Genomic DNA, 21863 nt, shown 5'->3' with positions numbered 1-21863 from the left:
AACAAACAGCTACGACGAAAACAGCACCAACAGTAATAATTAGGCTACAGAGAGCAGCGATGGAGGTCCTGTCCCCGTAACACTAAGTCCTGTCCCCGAAACACTAAGTCCTGTCCCCGTAACACTAAGTCCTGTCCCCGTAACACTAAGTCCTGTCCCCGTAACACTCAGTCCTGTCCCCGTAACACTAAGTCCTGTCCCCGTAACACTAAATCCTGTCCCCGTAACACTAAGTCCTGTCCCCGTAACACTAAGTCCTGTCCCCGTAACACTAAGTCCTGTCCCCGTAACACTAAGTCCTGTCCCCGTAACACTCAGTCCTGTCCCCGTAACACTAAGTCCTGTCCCCGTAACACTCAGTCCTGTCCCCGTAACACTAAGTCCTGTCCCCGTAACACTCAGTCCTGTCCCCGTAACACTAAATCCTGTCCCCGTAACACTAAGTCCTGTCCCCGTAACACTAAGTCCTGTCCCCGTAACACTAAGTCCTGTCCCCGTAACACTCAGTCCTGTCCCCGTAACACTAAGTCCTGTCCCCGTAACACTCAGTCCTGTCCCCGTAACACTAAGTCCTGTCCCCGTAACACTCAGTCCTGTCCCTGTAACACTAAGTCCTGTCGGGACGCTCTACATTTTGTTTTTAACTATGACCAAGATGTGCAGGACATTTTTACAGCATATAAATAAACCTAAATATTTTAAACTGAGCTGCAGGTGTGTATGAACGACGCTATAAAACATAACAAAGTCTTATTATTATTGTCAACGCTCTCTGGTGGACAAACTAATTCTCCTCAAACATCCGTTTAGATTAAAGCTTAACCCCTCCCCCACCCCAGCTCCTCCGCCAGGCCTCTCTTTGCCTCTGTGCTACTGTGTTAGCTCGTTAGCTTAGCCGAGTCTGTCGCTGGGCAGCAGCTCAGACTCGCTGTGCTTCGGCTTCACTCACCAAACACTTTTTGTAACAGACATGTACAGACGACCAAAACACGAGACAGAGAATGAGCATGAGCTAAAATCTAAATGTTGTATCGAGGTGAGACACGTTGATCTATTATTGGGCTAATTTATCTGGCTTTGGCACAAATGTTCACCGTCACAAAATAATTAATCTGTGTGACTTTTCATCTCATCTACCAACAGGTCAAAGCTTCCAGGAAACACCTCGCAGTAAACTACATATTAGCAGGTTCACATTCTCAATGTGCAGATGTTATTGCACGTTACTCAGCTCAGAGCACAGCTGAGCCTGAGCACAGCTGAGCCTGAGAACACAGACCAGCCAAAGATGAGCTGAAGTGTGTCCTGCAGGCTGCTGGGATGTACCGTGATGTTCTACAAGTGAGGATTAACCCTTTTGCTTCGTCATCTGTCCTCTGGCGCCACCTTCAGGACACAGGACGAGGCAGGAATGGATCAAATGCAATGAAAATACCCTACTCACAAAAAGTTACATTCGACTTTCAGGTGAAATATATGGAAAATGTAAAAAGTGAATGCTACAGTGATATTATATCATGAAAGTAGGACATTTAAGTAGAAGCATGCACTGGTGATTTTATTCATTTTAAACAATTAATAATTAGAAAATCTACCAACAGTGGTAGGTATACCACAACAAAACATTTTCAGTGTCTCAATAAATTGGGATGTGGCCAAAGGACGTCCACTCCTCTCCTTTCTGTGACTCTTCCAGTCTCTGTATCACTGTTCCAACCTCCTGATGACACTCTGTGACCCTCTAAGCTCAGTGAACACCTCCGTCTGAGGACTTCCTGTTTGAAGCCTCCAGTGTTGAGGTGCTGCTGATCAACTGTTAGGTGTCGTCTTGGTCTCATGATGTCAGAATGTGAACAGCAGGATGAGGAGGACTGTTTAAATACCAATTCTAACTGAAGCAGGAAATGTATTGGTGGATTCATGGATCAAACCTGTTGTGAATGTTGCTGTTAAGCTTCTTGTTAGAGAACAGCAGCTGGTGCAGAAAGTACTGAGACACTGAACAGTTGGACATGTGCATTCAAAGGTTTAGAGAAGGTCACATTAAGTTCACCTGGAAAGGTGAGAATGCATTTTAGGTTCATCCTGAAATTTCACCTGAAAGCTGAATATCCCTAACTTTTAGTGAGGAGTGTATGTAGATATATACTCAGGTCTTGGGGGGTCTGACAGATGTTTAGGAGGCAGATTTAAGCCTCTTTAAACTTTGAGGCTCCTGCAGAGGTTCAGTAAGAAGCCTCACTGTGCTGGTTATAGAAGTGTTAGAAGTTTAGTTCTTTATCTTTTCCTCTTAAAACAAAGTGATCTGAGCTCATTCATGTCACACACACACATCACATCTGTTCAGTAAGCAGGAAGTAAATATCTAATGATGCCTCTCTGACACGGTGAAGAAATACCAGGCAGAAAAGTACCAAACCCAACTGTTCATTTATTTTTCAATTACTTTCTTCAAAAGCAAAATTCCAGCTCGTCTCTGCTCATTTTTTTCTTTTTTCTTATAGAAAATGGAAACAAAAAAAATTGCCTTGTACAAACATTTAAAAATGACCAACAGCAACAAAAAAAAAAAAAAAAAAAAGAAAGAAAGAAAGAACAAACTGCTGTATAGATCAGGAAAGAAAGAGGATTAACTCTTCCTCTGGACTCGTCTGCCTCAGTGTTGCTCTCCACACTGTGCAGGGAAATACAGCAGTAAACAAGCTTTCTAAGCTCACACTCTCCATCTATGTACACACACACACACACTGCAGGAGTCAGCAGGAGGGCAGTGCTGCTGCTGCTGCTGCTGCTGCTGCTGCTGCTGCTGCTGGAGACAAGAAGGCTGAACAGAAGAACTTTTTCATGACGTTTACTGAGGTGTTGTTGGGTTTCAGGACCTTTGGGCCCCCGAAACCTGTTAAAATGTCAAGTTAATGGATGTCAGACGAAGAAACGCCCCCCCTCCCGCCCCCCCCTCCCTCCCTCCCTCCCTCCCATCAGTCCTGAATAACTGGCGTCCTTGCAGTGGCATAAATATACCAGATAAACATGAACAGAAGCGCAACAAAGAGAATCTGGTTATTTACAAAAGACGCAAGAAGTGAAACGGACCAAATAACACAGATAGAACATTTCTCCCTCCTCCGATGGCGGCTGACGACGCGCTCACATGATTTGAAGAACGCGATCGATCCTACATTCACACGTTTAACCACCAAAAATCATTTGTGCTGGATTTAATGAGTGAAAAAGCTGCACCAGGTGCTGCGAGCAGGATTACTAAGTGTTCGTGGAACTGTAACAGAAAAAACCTCAGAGTTCACACATCTTAAACCTTAAGTATGAGATACTGGGAGGATGCGACTGTGGCACAAGCTGACAGTAAAAGTCTCAGAAAAACCTGGAAATCAGAGGTTTAGAGAAAAAAGAATCCTGTTTCCTTGCTAAACCCGTGCAGACAGGCAGGAGGAGGTTTACAGTAAACATGATATAATGAGAGACGTCATGATCGGAGGTTAAAACCCGCCTGAACACCGAGTGAGCTTCGTCCAACACAACCCAGATGTGACTGTTTAACCACACGCATCCTGTCAGACCCTTGGTTGACAAAACATTTGATTATCTTAATTTCAGAGGCGCTGATGAAGTTCAGGTTACAAAATAGAAACACTTGACTTCAACCTGTCTGTAAAAACAAAAAAAAAATGGCGTCAGGTGTGGTGATGTTTTGTTTAGTCGGACGCCACGTTTCACTTTGACTCACACAGATTTAGTTTCAGCTGCAAACTGTGTTTCATCTCTTAAAAAAAAATAATGTATTTGTTCTTTTCATTTTTAATTGGGAAACCAGGAGCGGAAACTTAAACCAAACAAATCCTTATTTATCCTTCATTCATGAATCCAGCAGACACAAAAATAATGACAGTTTGTTTTACCTCGATTCTCAGCTCAAGTCAAAAATAGGAAACGACAAAAAAAAGAACATGTCAGTGCAATAATTTGGATATTTAATGTGTCCCATTTCCGACTTCTACCTGATTTAATGTAATAAATAAGAGCTTGAACATCAACTTAAGTGACTAAATATTTTGGATCATGTCACACTGAAAGTATTCTGGTGTTAATAAAGATAAAGTGAGTTAAGACGGGGGGATATTTTACATTTTGGAGAATGAAATTTGCCAAATGAAGTATTAACAGTTCCTTTTTTTGGCTGTGAACCTTAAATGTACTGACAATTATCTGTGAACCACTTTGATACTGAAGATGTCTTCCCGTTCCCGTCCCACTTCCAACTCACAGTTTCTTTCTTCTTTTGATGTTAAGCTCATATTCAGTTTATCAAGTCGTCAATTCCCTGATCACAGACAGTAAGAGAAAGTTTAAAAGTTCCCTTTATTCACTTCCTATTTCTGACTTGAGCATAAAAACAAACTGTTATTAGTCTTCTGTGTTGGCTTCATAGATGAATAACAAAATAATGAATTGTTGATTCATGTTCCGATAGTGGATTCCTCATTAAATATGCAAAAGAAAAAAAAAAATCTGAGTTCCCTTCTGACTCCATTTCCCAGAGGTCCATCCTGTATTTGAGTATAGAAATTTCCATTGGTGGTCCGTTTAGCTGACTTAACATTTTGGTTTAAGCACCTTCACTTTCAAAGAAAACTTGCGTCATCAGCCTTTAAAGACTCGGCTGAACCTTCGTCTGGATGCCCCCCCCACCGACTCTCCCCACCCTGCAGACACAGGGTGGGTGTGATTATTCCTACACTTGAAGGCATCACTTTGGTACAAGCATATTGCTCCTCTACGTCCACTCTGCTTTATTGTTCCTCTCTGAACAGGACACACGGCTGCTGAATCAAACCTGCCACCTTTCCCTCACCGTCTCTCTTCAGTTAGTCTTTTTAAGTTCATGATTAGGAGTGCAGGAGAGAGGTGCATAGGTCAGGAAAAAAAAAAAAAAAAAAGCACATTTAGCAGGAAAGAAGACAAAAGACGGCAGTTCAAACCGAAATCGTGATAAAAAAACTGCTGCTGAACACCGACGTGTGTCCCCAGTGAGCGACGGCACGGAAACGCTGCAGTCTGGCTGGTAAAGTTCCCACGAAACACCAGGACGTGTTTTCCAGGTCTGAGCCAGAGCAGCAGTTCGAGCTTCCCGAGCTGAGCCGGGATGAACCAAACTGGTTTCATGATGAGTCCAAGTGTGTGTGTGTAGCTGTGTGTGTGTGTGTGTGTGTGTGTGTGTGTGTGTGTGTGTGTGTGTGTGTGTGTGTGGCAGTGTGTGTTATTTGTTGCGCAGCAGCTCCAGCTGGTCCTGGTATTCGGTGAACAGTCTCTGGAATCGCAGGTTTTCGACGATGACGGGTAAAACCTCCCTCAGCAGCTCCCGCTTATGAAGCCCCTGAACACACAGAGAGGACAGACAGAGTGACACCTCGTCCTCACAGCGAGCGACACGTGTAAACAAACCATGTAGCTGCCAGCCGTGCACTGAGCCGCTTCGGTCAAAGAGCTGACTCTCTTCTCACGTCTGTACTTTTTAAACTGAAAGATGTGTTTCACATTGTGATATTCAGATGAGTTCAGGTCAAAACAGCGAGCGATGATTCTGTCGCTGACACTCGCTCACTGTTAGTGAGTTAGTGAGTGTCACTTTCACTTTCCAGGACTAACACGTTGGACTTCCGTGATCTATAAACCTCACCTGGATCAGACTCCAAAAAAAAAAAACAATCAGAACAAGCGTGAAACCGAAAACATAATCAAATGAGAAGCACAGATTTTCCAGAACGTCCAAAATATCAGAAACTTCCTGACTTTTCATGTCTGGAATTCTTGCCTCCATCATGTTTGATCAATACTTGATGTCCAGCTTTGAAGACCTGCTGCACTCAGAGGAATGTGGTGGTGTGGCTGCTTATCTGCCAGCTGCTCGTCCGCCCACACGGTTCCCGTGAACACTGAAGCAATAATACATTGGCTGTATAATAAACACGCACTCTGTTCTTTTAATTGGCGCCGCGCTGCGACCTTGAGTGTGTGCTAAACATCTTCCTGCAGCAGCAGCTCATGTGGGAGCTCTCAGCTGAGACCACATTTGCATTTTCCTGTTGACTCTTTAATAAAATTCACAACGGGAGCTTAGTCGTTATTAACATAACAGCATCCTTATTTAACTCATCCAATGAGTTTACCTCTCCAGTGTGACGTTTTTCTCAGATTTCTATCTCTGTGAACTGAATATCTACTTCTAACATGCTGACCGGTCTGTTTCCTCTCTCTTTCTTATTAGCAGAGGCTAATAAGAAAAGTTAAAATGAGCCAGCAGTCGTTTGTGAGGAGCTAATGCTAAGCTAACGCCATCACGCTGTGCAAACACACCCGGACAGAGTGACGGCTCCCTCCTCTCCAGTTAAATATACTGAACTAAACTCCTGTTGTATCAATAACCTAAGCTGCTTTTGAATCAGGATCAAGTCGCTTTAAATACGAGCTGAGATTTCAGTGTGTCACATACATCTTCAGTCAACATTCAAGTAGATGAAAGTGTCAAATTGTATCTCTATGTCTATATCTAAGATCTATATCTATAGATCTATATCTATCCATATGGCTGTGTGAGCGTTAACGGGAAAAACCAGTCGCCTTGATTGTGAGACAAAACAGCTTTTAACTGAGAAACCTTCTGTAAATAATCAGAAAAGTTTCCAGTGAAGATGAAACCAGTTCACCCAGCAGACAGTGGAGTGTCGTTGTCGTACCAGAGTGGTCGGCTCCCAGGCTGTAGCCGCTGATCTGTGGACGGGACCCAGCAGCTCCTTACAGAGTTCTCTGAGACGATACTCTGAGCCTGGAGGGAGGGAGGGAGGGAACACACACACACACACACACACACACACACACACACACACACACACAGTTAGAGAAGTGATTTCACTCTTCCGGAGCCCAGAGGAGAAGCATACTTCATCTATCGTCAGTACTTCAGTGTAAAATCACCTTCGTTGACGAGGAACCGGGCGTAGATGAGCAGCCAGTAGCGATACTCCTGCGCCGACTGCAGAGTCAGAGCGGCGGCCAGCTGATTCTCCAGGAAGGCCAGCGTCATGCTCTGCTGCAGGTGGTGGGGGGTGGAGGAGAGGCGGGACGCCAGCCGACCGGCACTGCAGGGAGGAGAGCGACTTTAAGTTCACGCCGTTATCATTTCATCCGGCGGTAAGAAGGGGAAGTCAAACGTTACGGTCGTACTTGAGGTTGCGGCCCTGCATGACGGCCAGAGGCCCCGAGGAGACAGGTGCATCTTGGGTAGGCAGGCAGCTCCTGAAGTCAGCGCACTGGACCAGAGAGTCTCCTTTATCTGCTATCAGAGTCCTGAGAGAGTATTGGAAACAGTACATGAGCTGGATGGCTGTCGAGCAGTCTGATCACATGACGACTGCTAAATCAATCAATGCAAAGTTTGATGATATTTTGTTTTGGTTCGTCAAACAGCACTAAAGATCCATTTCACTAAAAAGCCAACTGTTTCCTTAGCAATCTAAAAGAAACTTTGCAAGTTCAGCACCATGTCACATCACTTCTTCTGGGGGGGGGGGCGTCGACTCGTCATCATTACTGTTGTTTCTTCTACTTGTGCGTTTTAAACTAAATCTTAAAATCTTCCACGCTGCACCTTTAAAACCAAACTCATCACTGGTACTTTTAGCAGCAGCTGCCTCGGCTGTGTGTCTCCAGTCTTTAATATCTCACCATGTCTCCAGCGTGGAGCTGAAGCAGTAGGACTTCCCGTTGGACAGTCCGATGATGGGGACTCCCTGCTGAGTCAGCAGAGACTGAGACACTGTGGAGTCGGCACCTGCAGGCACAAAGGAAACGCTTTAAGGTGAAGAGCACGACCGGATGCTTTGTGTGAGGCTTATGGATCATCTTCACGGAGAAAACAAACCTGAGGAGAACATTGTCATGTGTTATATGTACTTTTAAAAGGAACAGTTCAGCATTTTCTGAAAACTATTTACTTTCTTTCATTGAGTAAGATGGATGTCCTTCTCATCTGTGTTAAAGATTTTATAATAATAACAGCACCTTTCACACATAAAGTGCATCGCAAACAGGTATTAAGACAGTTGTGTGCTGGAACAAGCTGCAGTGTCTCACCAGATAAAATAGCCAGCAGAGATTCGTTCTTTACCAGAGCCTTCTGTTTCTGAACGTCCCTGCAAAACGACAGAAGTTCAAATAAATTGACTTTTTCACATATAAATAAATATGTCATGGGGGGGGACGACGACCAGACAAACACAAACACAGATCAGGTCAACATGAGCACCGACCAGACGGACAGCGTCGCTCCGGCAGTCAGAACCATGACGAAGTGGGCGGAGCAGTGCAGAGCTGACACAGGCGTGGCCAGCTGGATGGCCGGAAGGAGCCGCCGCCCACAGGAAGAGAAGACCGACAGCATCCTGTCCTGACAGGCGACGGCGAGGACGTCGCTGAGGGAGGGGTAGAGCGGGAGAAGCTGATTAATTCATTCATAGATCTTTCATGAGACACATTTTTACACATTAGCGCAAGTGATCTAATCTAAGCACGAAGAGAAGTGTTGAGTGTGTGTGTGTGTGTGTGTGTGTGTGTGTGTGTGTGTGTGTGCCGAGCGTCCTACCTGCTGCCTGCTGCAGTGACCACTGAGCTGGGCAGCAGCGTGTTCCAGTCTCGTCCGTCTCTGGAGCATCGCAGCTGGCTGAGCTTCGTGCCCGACACCACCGACATCTCGTTCTCCACCTCCAGGAACACTGACGGCTCCATGCTCACCTACAAACACACACACACACACACACACACACACACACACACACACACACACACACACACACACACACACACACGGGGCTGCTCAGTTACGGAAAACTATCAGAATCACGATTATATGGGTCAATATTGAGATGATGATTATTTAACAAGATTACTCAGTGACTTTGTACAAATGCATTTAGTTTAGAGTTCCTAATACGAAGACCTAAAGACCGGCTGTGGGGCGCGTAGCACAGGTGGAGGTGGAGGGGGGGGGATAAGTGCTGACACAGGTCAGGACGAGGCCCAGACTACAACGGCGACACGATGTGCACAGCTCAAGGCGACCACATCCCGCCTGCTGCAGCCTCCAGTGGAGGTCGACGCAGGCGAGAGGACCAGGGGACGGCGGACGCTGCGCCTCGGGATACCCCACCCCGGGAAGCAGACAGGGAACAAGAGACAGAGGGAGCGAGACTGAAGGCCGACGGGGGCAAACAGACAGAAACTCAACTCCACTGCACACCCTGAAGACGACAGAGTCATTAACACCATAAATGTGTATTTGATACATCACTGATATTTGTGCTGTGTCCAAGTTCATCTATGCCATTATATTTATGTTTGACTTGTGTTTTATCGACAGTATCTATTCTCTCTAACTCCTGCCTAAATATCCACATACACAAACATCCACAACGCCTGTTTCTAAACATTGTCTTTTCCTTTTGATTCTCAGCAAATGAAGCAAATGAAGGATGAAGCCTGTCGCTGTAATGGAGCAGGGTATGCTGGATTTATACCACAAGACAAACCTAATAAAAATATTGATTATCTTGTTTCCAGAGCCGCTGGCAGCCAAAATCCTGACTGAAAGTTAAAGCTGATTAATCGTCCAGCGGTAACGTAAAAATATCCCCTGGTTTCTGCTCTCTTTCAAAAGGAAGTGCAGTTTTGTTTGTGAAATGTTAAGCTGCCGTCTCAACAAACTGTAAACGGGAACATCAGGAATGAACGCAAAGAGACAAAAGAAGAAGAGAGACTTTAGTGAACACATCTGTTCTACTCATGTTGTTGCAGTTCCCACTGGTTACCAACAGGGGGAGATAAAGTCCAGGCTGGTTTGTTCAAAACACATTATGTCAAACTACTACTATTACACTCGAAACCATCTCTGACTATTTAAGATGATTTAACACAGACATGTTTTAACTTTATGCCGGAGAGGAAGTTTGAGATTGGTCAAGTAGGAATATGACAAATATAATCACTTCATTTTGGTTATAAATGCACCATTCAGCCAGTTAAACACACACACAATCAAACCAAAGACTTCCTCTGCTTTAAAAACAATAAGATGTGTTACTGTCGGCCTCACACTTGGTGCTCAGGTGAGGAAAAGCAATATTAACAGAATCCACATGCAGCAGCAACCTGTTCGTAAAAGGTCTAAAAATAAAATCAATTCTTCCTGGCAGATAAAACATGTTGAATCCAGCTTAACTGATTCAGAGACGCACGCACGCACGCACGCACACACACACACACACAGGGTTACCTGCAGACTGAAGGCCTTCTTTATACTTGGTGTTGGTAGTTTGAGAGCTGCTGCAGGAGCTGGAGGAGCTGCCGCCCTGCTGGGCTCCCGCTCTGCTGGAGGAGTTATCTGACAGGAAGAGGAAGGACAAAAGATTAATACATCTCCCTCTCTCTCTCCCTCTCTCTCTCTCTCTCCCCCTCTCTCTCTCTGGTGCTGCGTACATCCAGTCCAAGGACATCTACACAAAAGGTGCCTTTACTGGAAGTTGTGAAAAGCTTCTAGATTTGAAATATTTCTTGTTTGAATCAGTAAATTAATAAGAGGCTTTGACGGCTTGTCCATAACTACAGAGATAACACATGTCACCAAAAACAAAGGAATGGATGCTTTGGGATCTGTTCATCTTTCCCCCCTCTCTCTTTCTCTACCTGAGTGAAGGGTTGGGCGATGGGAGCGGCCATCTTGTCTTTCCTCGGCCGTCCCTTCTTCCTCTTCTCCACCACCTCTCCTCCATCCATCAGCAGATCGGGTTTCCTCTTGCTGAACGACAGGTTTTTGTTGATGGTGGCCATCTTGTCCTCGCTGTCGCTGCTGGTATCTTCTTTGGTTTTTATGTCTTTCAGGACGGAGATGCCGTCTTTCGGCCTGCTGGACCAACAGGGAAAAAGTTTCAGCATGCGTTTAGTTTAGTTAGTTCTTTGGGCCACCTCACATCTCCAAACTGCTCCACTCATATCGAGTCAATCACCTGTCGAGAGGCGTGAGTCCAGCGATGGAGGAGATGGCGGCTGTTACCCCCGGCGTGGCCTTCGACCTCTCTGTGAACCTGGAGTCCAGAGCTTTCATTGGCTCGATCTTGGAGGCCGACGTGAGCAGAAGACACGACTTCACACTGAAACATGAGGAAACCAGAAAATAAGGGTGAGAGGAGACGGTGGGGGGGGGAATGAAAAGATCAAGGTTGATATAGGTGAAGGGTAACGGGGGAAAAAAGGAAGAGAAGGACAAGGGAGGAGGGGGAGAGAGCTAGGAGTGAGATATGAGGTAGGGACTAAACAGCCCATGGCAGAAAAAGATAAAAACAGATAAGTAAAAGAGGTAAAAGCCTCCTCTACCCATCCTTGTTGTCCTCCAGGCCCTTGGCGGTGCTGTTGGGTGGGGGCGAGGTGAGCATGGGGTCGTGGCCGGGCCGGAGCCCCAGAGAAGAGGCCTGTCCTGGGCTAGAGTCGGAGCTGAGCTGGGGGGTGAGCTGGTTGGACATGGAGGAACCCGAGGGCAGGATGGGAGCGCTGTTGAACAGAGCCGGTGAGAAATCCCTGCAGAGAAAGAGGGGCGGTGATGTAGTACTGGTTTCTATGACTACGTTCATACCAAGTTCAATACAAGCGCTACTATTAATACTAGAGCTAAAACCGTAATCCTGTTTTTAACCATCTGAATCACTTCATAGCTTTGTTTTTGAAAGCTGCTTTGTAAATAAAGTTGATCATTATCGTTAGTAAAACTGCTCGGAGTGTGAGAGACACTTTGTCTTCATGAGACCAGAGTTCCTTGTGACTAGCAGAGGCCTGTTGTCCAAATTATTTCCAGATCTGGTCTCTGATCCGTGTGTCGATGCGTCTAACGCCCCACTGGATCCGTCTCTATCAGAAAAGATGTGTTTCTTTAGTGAGAGCTTGTGCTGTAAAGCTTTAACCGCCTTCTGAAGAGAAGTCTAACCTCAGATCTGCAGACGAAGCTCTAAACTAACCGTTTATCATCAGATTAGGATGTCTTCTTCTGGTTTTTATATGTTTATGGCAAATGCATTTTGTTTTTGGAAGAAATAAACAATATTCCACCTACTGTCTTCAAATATAATCTGACTTTTTTGCTGAAGATGTCAGTTCAGACACTGTGTCATGACTTCCTACCCGGTGTCCAGCTGAGCGATGCACAGAGGAGTGATTCGTCTTCTGCCGTCTGCGGTTCTCGTCTCCACCTGCTTCTTCAGGAGGTTCTGCAAGATGACGGAATGACACGTCCAAGACATTTAAACTCCACAAGTATCACAAAAAGTATTTCTTTTGATCAACAGTGTCTGTTCTCTGTAACTACTGCCTAAATATCTACATATAACTGTGTCTAAACATTCTTTTCCTTGCAACCTGAGTCTTAAAATACAACTAATTTCTAAATGAAGCTCAGCTCTGAGTCAGTATTTTAAGCACAAGCATGCTGCTGGATGTTACATGTCAGTTTCCCACCTTCCTGATGTCCTCCAGAGACTCTCCGTTCATCACACTGTTGAGTTTGGGGGCCGAGGCCTCGGGCCCGACGCCGCCTGCCCCCGAGTTGGCCTGGCTCGAGTTCTGTCGCTCCTGCTGGTATTTCAGCATCTCGGGGTTCTCGATGATGGTGGTGGACAGCTGAGCCTCGGTGCTGGTTATAGCCAGACTCTTCCCGTAGATGTTCTGGTGGATGCTGTTCTGTACGTCAGAGGAAGAGAGAGAACACGTTTGATTTGGGCTCTTGATAGAAGAAGAAAACACAGAGGAGGGAGAGCTAACTAAAGAGCATCTTGTGATGGGATCAGATCACATGACATGACAGAGCAGAGGTTTATCAAACAGGTGAACGGTGAAAGATCTGTTCTATAAACCAAACATCACCAGAGTAAAGGTTTACTGTGCGTTCTGCTTAAATAACATCTTCATCTATTAAGGACGTGATGGCTGTTTTTAACAGATGTCTGTGTAAAATCACTGTTAGTCTGTGTTGACTATGTCAGACACATCCTGTTAGATGCTTGGTTGTTATAATGAAGGTTGAATGTTATTCTATATTGCACTGGATCAATAGACACAAAGGAAACTGGGATACAGAGATCCAACACTCTCTGCTTTCATTGTGATCACTAACTACACACCTGTAAAGTTTAGTGACAGACAACTGACATATGAACACGTGGTAGATCCCTCTCTAACAGATGAAAACAACTCGCACGAGCCAACCAGGACTTGTAAATATAAATCACATGACTTGGACGATGTGGGTTTTAACAGCTTGTTGCTAGAGGGAGAACTTATCTAGTTAAACAAAAACCCCCAAACAGCTGCAGTGTGCAGATCTGTGATACAGAGAGCCATTACAACGTGGAGGAGGTTCCCAACTACGGTGGCTGAGGGTCCCAGTCAGGCGAGTTTTAAAAGAATACTAGAAAAACCCATGAACAATAACCTCAAAGATATTTATTCACCCTGAACAACTATGATGGAGCGACTATATGTAGCTGATGCTAAATAAATGATTACCAGGTAAGAACGGTTGAAAAAAATAGCTGAATTCAGTCTCAGACTTCATCTGATTTATCTCAGCTCTCAGCAGAGGATATCACTTGTCAACTTGTATGAATAAACTGGATCTAGTTTTAGTCTAGAACTCGTTTGTTTTGGTTTACAGAGTAAGATAATACATTTTCTGAGTCAGAGGATGAGGACACGTTCCCGTGATGTGTGTCTAACCTTCTCCTCCTCGCTCAGCGGGTCGCCCAGTTCATCCAGTGAGAAGTCCAGGTAAGCCACGGTGCCGTCCATGGAGCACACCAACATCCCCAAACCTGTCAGAGTCCTGACACACACACACACACACATCAAACTCAGACATGTGGACAGTAAACAAGGACACGTCTCACACTTCCTGTTAACTGTTAAATCTGTAAAACTTTCTAAGAGGCTGAAGGAGCCAAACAAAGGTGGACTCCAACTCACCAGGAAATGTCCATGATGGATTTATCAAACAGATCGTGGATGACCACCAGGGGGCGCTTCAGAGAGGTCAGCTGAGGAGGAAGAACCCACGTTACTATCGTCAGGACCCCAAACAGCAGCTCACGTGGAGCTACGATCGTTCCGAGTAATCATTTAATCACAGTTTTAGGGTTTTAGTGACATCACACCCCACTGGTGCTGATTTATACTATCTATAATCACCAGTTTCTTTCCATTGTAAGACAAACTGAAGTGTGAACTGACCCAGACGGAGAGCGACCGGTCTTTGCTGCCGACAGCACAGCAGCAGTAGGGACAGCTGGGTTTCGGAGAGCTGCCGTTCTTCTGCTTCTTCTTAAAGATCTTCGGGTTAAATTTCTACAGAGGAAGAAACCAGATCCGTCAGCGCGCGGATACGTTTTTGGGCAGAACGTACGTTTAAAGGCTGAGCGTGCGGTTAAATCCCCCTCACCACCACGGTGACAGCTTTACGGTGGCCCACAAAGTCCATATTAGTCTTCCAGCCGTCTCTCTCCACGATCTGAGCGGTGGGACCGGAGTTGTTCATGGCGTGAGCCGACACCAGATACTGACCGTCTGGAGACCAGGACAGGCGCAGGACGTGGGTCGTCCCGCCACACTGAGAGAGAGAGAGAGAGAGAGAGAGAGATGCTAGTCTCACATATGCAGACTTTTCTCCACACTCAACCCATCATCATTCTGGGGGAATAAAACGCTTTGTCTGTTTATATTTCTCTAAAACAATCAGTCTTCTTAAGCAGTTTTTAGAAAAACACTTGCACAACGTGGGAAGAGGAGCTTTGGCATTAAAATGGCTGAATCCCTGCAAAAAAAGGAAAACTGTGTGAGACTTTTACTCATGAACATGACTAACAGAAGTTGATCTTCGGGGCCCTTGACGTGAAGCCTGCCTGTGCTTTCGCTCACTGGACTCGTTAAACCACAGATGGTTTAATATCCGTCTGTAGCTCTGCAGAGCGTTATTGAACCGATATCACAGAGGCTGTGTGAAGTGAACGGACAACAGCAGCTTGTGAACAACCCAGACTCTTGTCTTGTCAGACTCCCAGCTCACTGAGATGGCTTCATCGTCAGTCGGAGGTGATTTTGTATCTTTTAACTCTGGCAGCTGCATGAAGTATCGACCTGCTCCACTTCACACAAGCTAACGTTTAATAATGTTTTCAAGGTCTGTTTGTCTTTTTTTTTTTTTTTAAATCAGTAAAAGTTGCTGTTTCACTTTGCGACTTTGGGACTTTGAAAAAGGCAAAGATGCTCAGTGAGTCAGCTCACAGGAGAATACAATGACTTTACAAGCCAAAAGACACATTTTAACAGAAATGAGAGGAAACAAACAAAGTATGCAGATGATGCAGGTTAAAGTGCAGCAGGAGCAGGCGGTCGGAGGAATAAGTTGCAGGACTTTTGCAGGATGAAATAAGAATAAACATCCCGAGAACAGATCAGACATCGGGCAAGTCCTCTTACAAGGCTGTCAACAGATCTGAACCCCAGCACGTTCACTGATGTTGCCATGGATACACACACAAGGTACGGTGGCTCATAATGACCACACGGGACAATGATTGAGCCAGATGATCTGAATTGTTATGTTTGAATGCTGAAATCCAGCAGGAGTGGGATTAAAAAAGCAGCCCCCCTCCCCGAGCACCTGCAGCATCATCAAATTCAAAATACCTCGCTGAAAGGTTTGGTGATGTTGGCTTCCATCTGCCAGTCCACCGTCCTCCACACTTTGAGGCTGTGGTCGTCGGCTTGGGAGGCGATGTATTTCCCCACTGGATCCCACGTCAGACCTTTAACCAGCCCGGTGTGTCCTCGGAGGCACGTCACCATCTCTGGAGAGCGACAAAGACGACAAGAGACGAATGTCTTTCCTTCATTTTATCCATTTTAAAATGTAGTTTTTATTTAAAAACTAGCGGGTTTGTAGCTTTCGTTTTTTTTTTTTGGTGTCTCCTACCTGGAAACTTCCGAGCGTTCCAGATGACGATGGTGTTGTCCACGCTGCAGGAGGCCAGCCACACGTCATGAGGGGACCACGCCACGTCCATCACATCTGCAAACCAAAACACACACACACACACACTGAAATCCCTTCCTGCTTCTAGAGACGCACCACTAGCTAAAAGAGTTTCAGACTAGGTGGCTGCAAAGTGCCAGCAAAGATAAAGAAGAAGACTGCTGACCAAACATGAAAGCTTTACAATCCTGGATTTAAAACACTTCTAGAAAAATGGATTTGTAACCGTTTTAAAGAAGATTTGTTGATCACACAATGCACTTTGGTGAATGTAAACATAACATAACAAAACCTGGACCCTATTTTACCTATTTTGGGCTCAAAATGACTGAATGTTTTGGAACTGGTCCCGTAGATCACCTCAGCCAGCAGCCATTAAACGAGCTACAAATGTGCCTCCTCTAAAAGTGCTTGTTTTTGCCACCGACAGGCTCAGATATAGAAAAGATCTGACCTGTAAGATCCTTGTAGTTGAACCATAAAACAGCTACTACATCACTCTCTTTAAAGACACCAGACTCCATTGACAAAAACACTAATTTTACCACGCAGAACACAGGAGCTGCTGCCTCCATTAGCTAGTTCATTTGTGTTATGTTGTGTGTGTTACAAACCTTTAGACACCAAAGCAAGTTAAACAAGTCACCCTATAAGATACTAGTATTTATTGGGACGGTCTGTTCAGTGCATAAATGTGTCTGCATGTGTGTTTTACCTCCTGTGTGGTTCCTCAGGATGCAGACACACCTCCACTGCTCCACGTTGGCCAGTTTACTACTTGACCCGAACACTGTGCTCGGACCAATGAATCTATTGAGAAAACACACTCGCAGTCAAACATCAAACAGCGCCGACCGCCTGCTCCGACTGTCCAATAAACATTCAATATCCAACCCGATCACCAACACGGGGCTGGAACAGAAAATACACGGTGTGCGTTTGCAGATGGTGCGTTTGTGTGTATACGTACGAAGCTCTCTTCCACACCATGACCAGCTTGTCGTCCCCTCCTGATGCCAGGTACAGCCCGTTGTTGGACCAGCGCACGCAGTTCACACAAGCTGCAGACAGAAAGACAAACACCACGCCGGGGTTTAAATATAACCTGTATGGGTTTGTGCTGAGGAGGCTGCCTGTTATGGCGGCCATTAATAGCTCCTGCAGTGCAAGACGCTTCTATTATTAAATCTGACTGCTTGTGCTTTTGTCTGTTCGCTTCACACTGCGGCAGCTTGTGTTGTGGTCAACAGTGGTGCAGGACAGATGAAGCCATTTTTCACTGAGGAATAAAAATGTGACTGCTGACACTGTTGCTGTTCACATTAGAGGAAACACAAGATGTAAATGTGGGAGTGAAGCTGCATTCACATGGATTCAGGCAGACAGCAGGAGGCAAACCGGATATTGTTTTAGAGGACGAGAGCAGGACGGTAAAATTAGACGAGGTCGACACAGAATATCGCCAACAATAGACTGCGCTGTCGTCCACAGTTAAAATATTTGAACTTTTTGCCATCCACTGCGACAGAATGTACCACCGGATGTCACACAGCTCCCTCACACAAGGACAGAAGATGCTCTAACACATAATATATACCCTATAACACAACACATACAATAACTAAAAAGGATAATAAACAGTTACTGCATCATGCACATTATTTGTACCAAAGAAATCAATAATTTTGACATTTAATATTGATTTCAAAATGATTTTCATTTGATTTTGCTATCAGAGCTGCATCTTTAGCAGCTGTAATTTATCAGATTCAAGTATTCACAAAGCCGTGTAATAATTTCATTTGATTTATTTTACTCCATTTGTGTTCACAATACGACGTCACCATAGCAACGCGTTGTCGTGTGTGTTTCACTTTGCCGTCCTGCCGTCCTGTCTGTTGTATGTCTGCCTGAATCCATGTGAATGCAGCGTACGAGGCAGAGGATGTGATCTGCTGCTTGCCATTGTTGAATAAAAATGAAATAAATAGCAGAGGCTGGAAAAATAAAGCACCTTTGCTGCCCGATTGTGGGAAAATAGAGAATCTGTATCTGCCTCTTTGTTGGTGTCAGAGAAAAAGAAACGCAGCAGGATTTTAACTGCAGTTCGAAACTAGTGGAAAAATACTGACTCTCATGTTTAGTCAATACTAGAGTACGTTTTTTTTAGATTTAGATGTCGCTGTGCCTTCTGTGGCACTGATGGGACAACACATTTGCATGAAGGCAACCCAAGCAAACATGGCAGAGAGTGAAAGTGACACAGGACGGGGTTAATGTGAACAGGAGGACTCTGACCAGTCTGGACAAAACAAGGAGCTCAGTGTGTGATATGCTGTGACTGTGACTATGCATCGACATGTTGCACCTGATTTCAGGCTACATTTATAAAATGTGACTTGACGGAGTCACTGCTTTGATGTGGTGGGAGATGTGTACCACACATCCTCTTCAGCTGCTTTTGTTTTTTTTGCTCTGTAGAAGTAGCTGCAGTGTTTGTGATAGAGAACTGTTCACAGGTGTGCCTTATTCAACAGATCCATCAATTCACCAAACTACATTCTACATCCAACAAGTTTATCCGAAGGCTGGTTACCGAGGTGATTGTCCATCTGGCAAAGCATTTTGGGAATACTCTCGTTCTTCTCGTCGTCCTCTCTGAGGACCGGCGCCATGTTCCAGATCATCACCTTGCCAGAATCCTCTCCTGAAAACAAAACCCATATTTAAAATGGCCGACTTTTGATTTCTTAATGTCGTGATGAAGACACGAGGCATATTTTAGGGAGACAAACAGATCTGTAGTCTCAGCCTGCAAATGAAGAGCATTTCATGTGCTACAGACTCAGAATTGGGTGTTTTCAAATTGACAGCACTGTAAATTGTGCCAGCCGAGTGCTACATGGAACTATAAATGTGGATCCTAAATGACAAATGAGAAAAAAAAGCAGCGATGCAGGTTCAGAGCCAGAGGATGTAAACAATGGTAGTGGTCTTACCTTGCCCACCGGTAGCAAACTTAGTCCCATCAGGGTGGATGTCGACTGAAAATATGGGTTTGCCTGTGAAACACAACACATAAGTCAACATTTAATGTCGTGTCAAATCACAGTAATCCCAACAGATGCTGTAGAGAGACAACGTGGATTAATAATAAGGGACACAACAGTAGATGGGGCACCATTCAAGTCAACACAGATATCACAGAAGCCTCAGTGTTATTTAACCAGACTTTGTACTGTCGGCCTGATGGAAAATTCCTTGACCTTTCTGTGATTTTCCACAGCTGAGTGCATGATCTGAAACTTTCTTTCTTTTCCCAGTTCTGTGACCAAACTGTTGGTCTATAAACAACAAACACACCGGCAGAGGTGTTAAACAGAAAAACACAGAGATGGCAAGCAGCACAGGTTGACGACTACGGCTTTAGAAGCAAATCCTCTTCATTAATTAACAATTTAATTTGCTGCTGGAGCTGTGAGTGAGTATGACGTTAACTTAAATGTGTCTCTATATGTCATTTCATTGTTCTTAGTATTGAAAAACAGACTCTCTTCTATAAAACAGTTTACTACAGCTAAGAACACACCTGCTGTACAATCTGCCAATTTGTGATTTACATACTGTTTACACTCCATTTACATTCAGTGCACTGTGTTTCCACAATACGTTGGTGTTTTCTTTGAAATATATTCTCAGATGTCTTTTTATTTTAGATTTATTATTGTAATATTTAGCACGACAGACCAAGGCGGCCGTCATTTCATCTCTGCTGTTTTATCTCCTGTAAATGACAATAAAACTCCACTTGGCTAAAAAAAAAAAAAACACTTCTTCTAAACCTTTGTGTTTAGTCTGGTTGGTCAGACACACAACACACCTACTTAATAGGCTGAATGATTATTTCTCCTTCTCATTATTATTATTATTATTATTATTATAATAACAGAGCCTTATATAAGAGATTAGATGATCCTGAAAACACAGTTGCAGCCCTTTTATATTAATTCACTACAGATTTTCTTTGGCTTGCCTTCATGCAGCTATAAATATATATATTTTGGTGTGTAAGGACCCTCCTAAAAAAAAAAAAAAACAGGTGGCTCTTCCCTAAAACTGTATATATAATAAAATAAAGATAAAAATGACATTTGTCCATTTGGTTTCCTGACAAACAGATGCAGTGACCCCCCCTCCGATGACAATAATCGTTAGCTGGAGCCTAAATTGAGGCCACTTGCCTGACGGTTAACTTTCCAAACTGACAGCTGGGAGATTTAATAAACAGACACTTTAAGAGCTCCGTGTTGAGCTTCTCCAAAGCCCCGAAAATAAGAAGTGGTGGCTAAAATGTCGCACAGGACGTCAAGGATATCAGACAAGAAGTCACTTTGAGACAGCAACTTCGACACGGGTCATTTGGCAGGTAAATTAGCTAGCGCCGGGGCATCTGAGCTAGCCGGGGGGGCTAACAAGCTAGCTAGCTACGGTTAGCAAACATTAATACATTTAGTGGAGCGAAGGGCTGATGGTGATAATGACAAAAACAGTAGTTGTGTGCGTTCTGTTGTTGAATTAACTCCGATGTGTGACTGGCAATTAAGTGACAAACAAGTCAAACAAGTATCGACCACCACCACCATGCCCTCCTTATCAATTCGCCCCCCTACGACAACAAAAGCACAACTTGGTCCAACAGATTCCTGCACAAGCTTACCGTTGTGGCTCACCCAGCTCGGCTTCAGCAGCTTCATTTTGGACCCGGTTTTTATAATTTCCTCCCGTGTTATTTTCAACAAAAATCCATCCAGCGATCAGTTGAGTAGGAGAACCGCAGCTAACCTCCCTCCCTTTGTCTCAAACTCTGTCCGACACTTTGTTGTTTTTGTGATTCAACTCCATCTCTTCTGCTGCACCGACGGCGGCGGCGGCGGCGGCAGCAGCAGCATCCCCGAGTCTCCGAGCCGAGCGGCTGCAGCTCCGGACGACAGACGAGGTGACACCACGCGGTCCGTGAACTGTTTCCGGTAGTTTTGACCGCGGACCGGAAAAGCGTTCAGTACAGCTGTCAAAATAAATCCGCAGAGGAGGAACTTTGTGGACTTTTTAAAGACACGGTAAAAAAAAAAAAAAGTTAGTAACACGGTTTCATGACTGTTATGCTCCCCTCTATTGTAATTAATCAAACTCGAGAACAAAGGTCATCAACTTTGCCACGTCGCTGTAACATATACTTTTATTTTGAAAAATCAGATGAATTGCACTGCGCAAGCTCAAAATTTAAACAGCCAAGAAAAGTAGGTTTTTTTTAATCATCATAAAATTACCCATCCAATGGATTCTTACAGGAGATTTTACTTTGGACAAAAACAGACAGATATTGAGACTGTAGAATTGTTTTTTTTCATTTCTAATAAAAGTTCAGTTGGTAACTTTTTTTTTTTTTTAATAGCTTTTTGTCACATTTGCTGAAGCTGTCACAATATCCTGACAGTAGTACACGAGACAAGTAATCTCTGAATCCGAATCTTCTTTTGTCTCCTCTTAGCGCTCCTAGCGACTTTTGCAAGAATCAACTGTGCCTGAATGAAAGCAACCAATCAGAGCCAGGAGGCGTTTCTAATGCAGTGTCAATCACTGCTCAAGCGCCGGCTGTGACTTTCTATTGCAGCTTCACCTTGTGGATTAACGGAGAATATCTCTGGTCCAAGTTAGTAAAAGTTAC

At 44.5% G+C, this 21863-nt stretch overlaps 1 protein-coding gene across 1 annotated transcript; it reads right to left on the bottom strand.

Moving 5' to 3' along the window:
* Nucleotides 1–4131: 4131 nt before the first annotated feature.
* On the bottom strand, nt 4132–21088 carry hira (histone cell cycle regulator a). The gene is made up of 25 exons (XM_070833696.1): nt 20856–21088; nt 19138–19200; nt 18735–18845; nt 17109–17199; nt 16854–16948; nt 16079–16174; nt 15793–15953; nt 14546–14713; nt 14338–14451; nt 14074–14144; nt 13828–13933; nt 12571–12792; nt 12238–12323; nt 11440–11640; nt 11073–11216; nt 10753–10969; nt 10343–10450; nt 8657–8805; nt 8325–8486; nt 8149–8207; nt 7741–7846; nt 7240–7362; nt 6991–7154; nt 6753–6841; nt 4132–5392 (listed from the first exon to the last, which is right to left on the bottom strand). Exons 1-25 carry the CDS (start codon nt 20890–20892, stop codon nt 5276–5278), a joined length of 3060 nt encoding a protein of 1019 aa, XP_070689797.1. The 5' UTR covers nt 20893–21088; the 3' UTR covers nt 4132–5275.
* Between the last annotated feature and the right edge of the window lie 775 nt (nt 21089–21863).

The sequence above is a fragment of the Pempheris klunzingeri genome, chromosome 7 (genome assembly GCF_042242105.1).
Source record: "Pempheris klunzingeri isolate RE-2024b chromosome 7, fPemKlu1.hap1, whole genome shotgun sequence".
In the NCBI taxonomy this organism is placed as follows: domain Eukaryota; kingdom Metazoa; phylum Chordata; class Actinopteri; order Acropomatiformes; family Pempheridae; genus Pempheris; species Pempheris klunzingeri.
The sequence above is the reverse complement of the archived record's forward strand: the minus strand, read 5'-3'. Positions and strand labels throughout refer to the sequence as shown.

What these genes read in the sequence shown, in the direction of transcription:
- hira (XM_070833696.1), bottom strand. Translation starts at nt 20,892, where the DNA reads ATGAAGCTGCTGAAGCCGAGCTGGGTGAGCCACAACG. An exon ending in TCCATCATGGACATTTCCTG is followed by an intron (nt 13,934 to 14,073) that starts GTGAGTTGGAGT and finishes TGTGTGTGTCAG; the next exon opens with GACTCTGACAGGTTTGGGGA. An exon ending in CTCTGGAGGACATCAGGAAG is followed by an intron (nt 12,324 to 12,570) that starts GTGGGAAACTGA and finishes GTCATCTTGCAG; the next exon opens with AACCTCCTGAAGAAGCAGGT.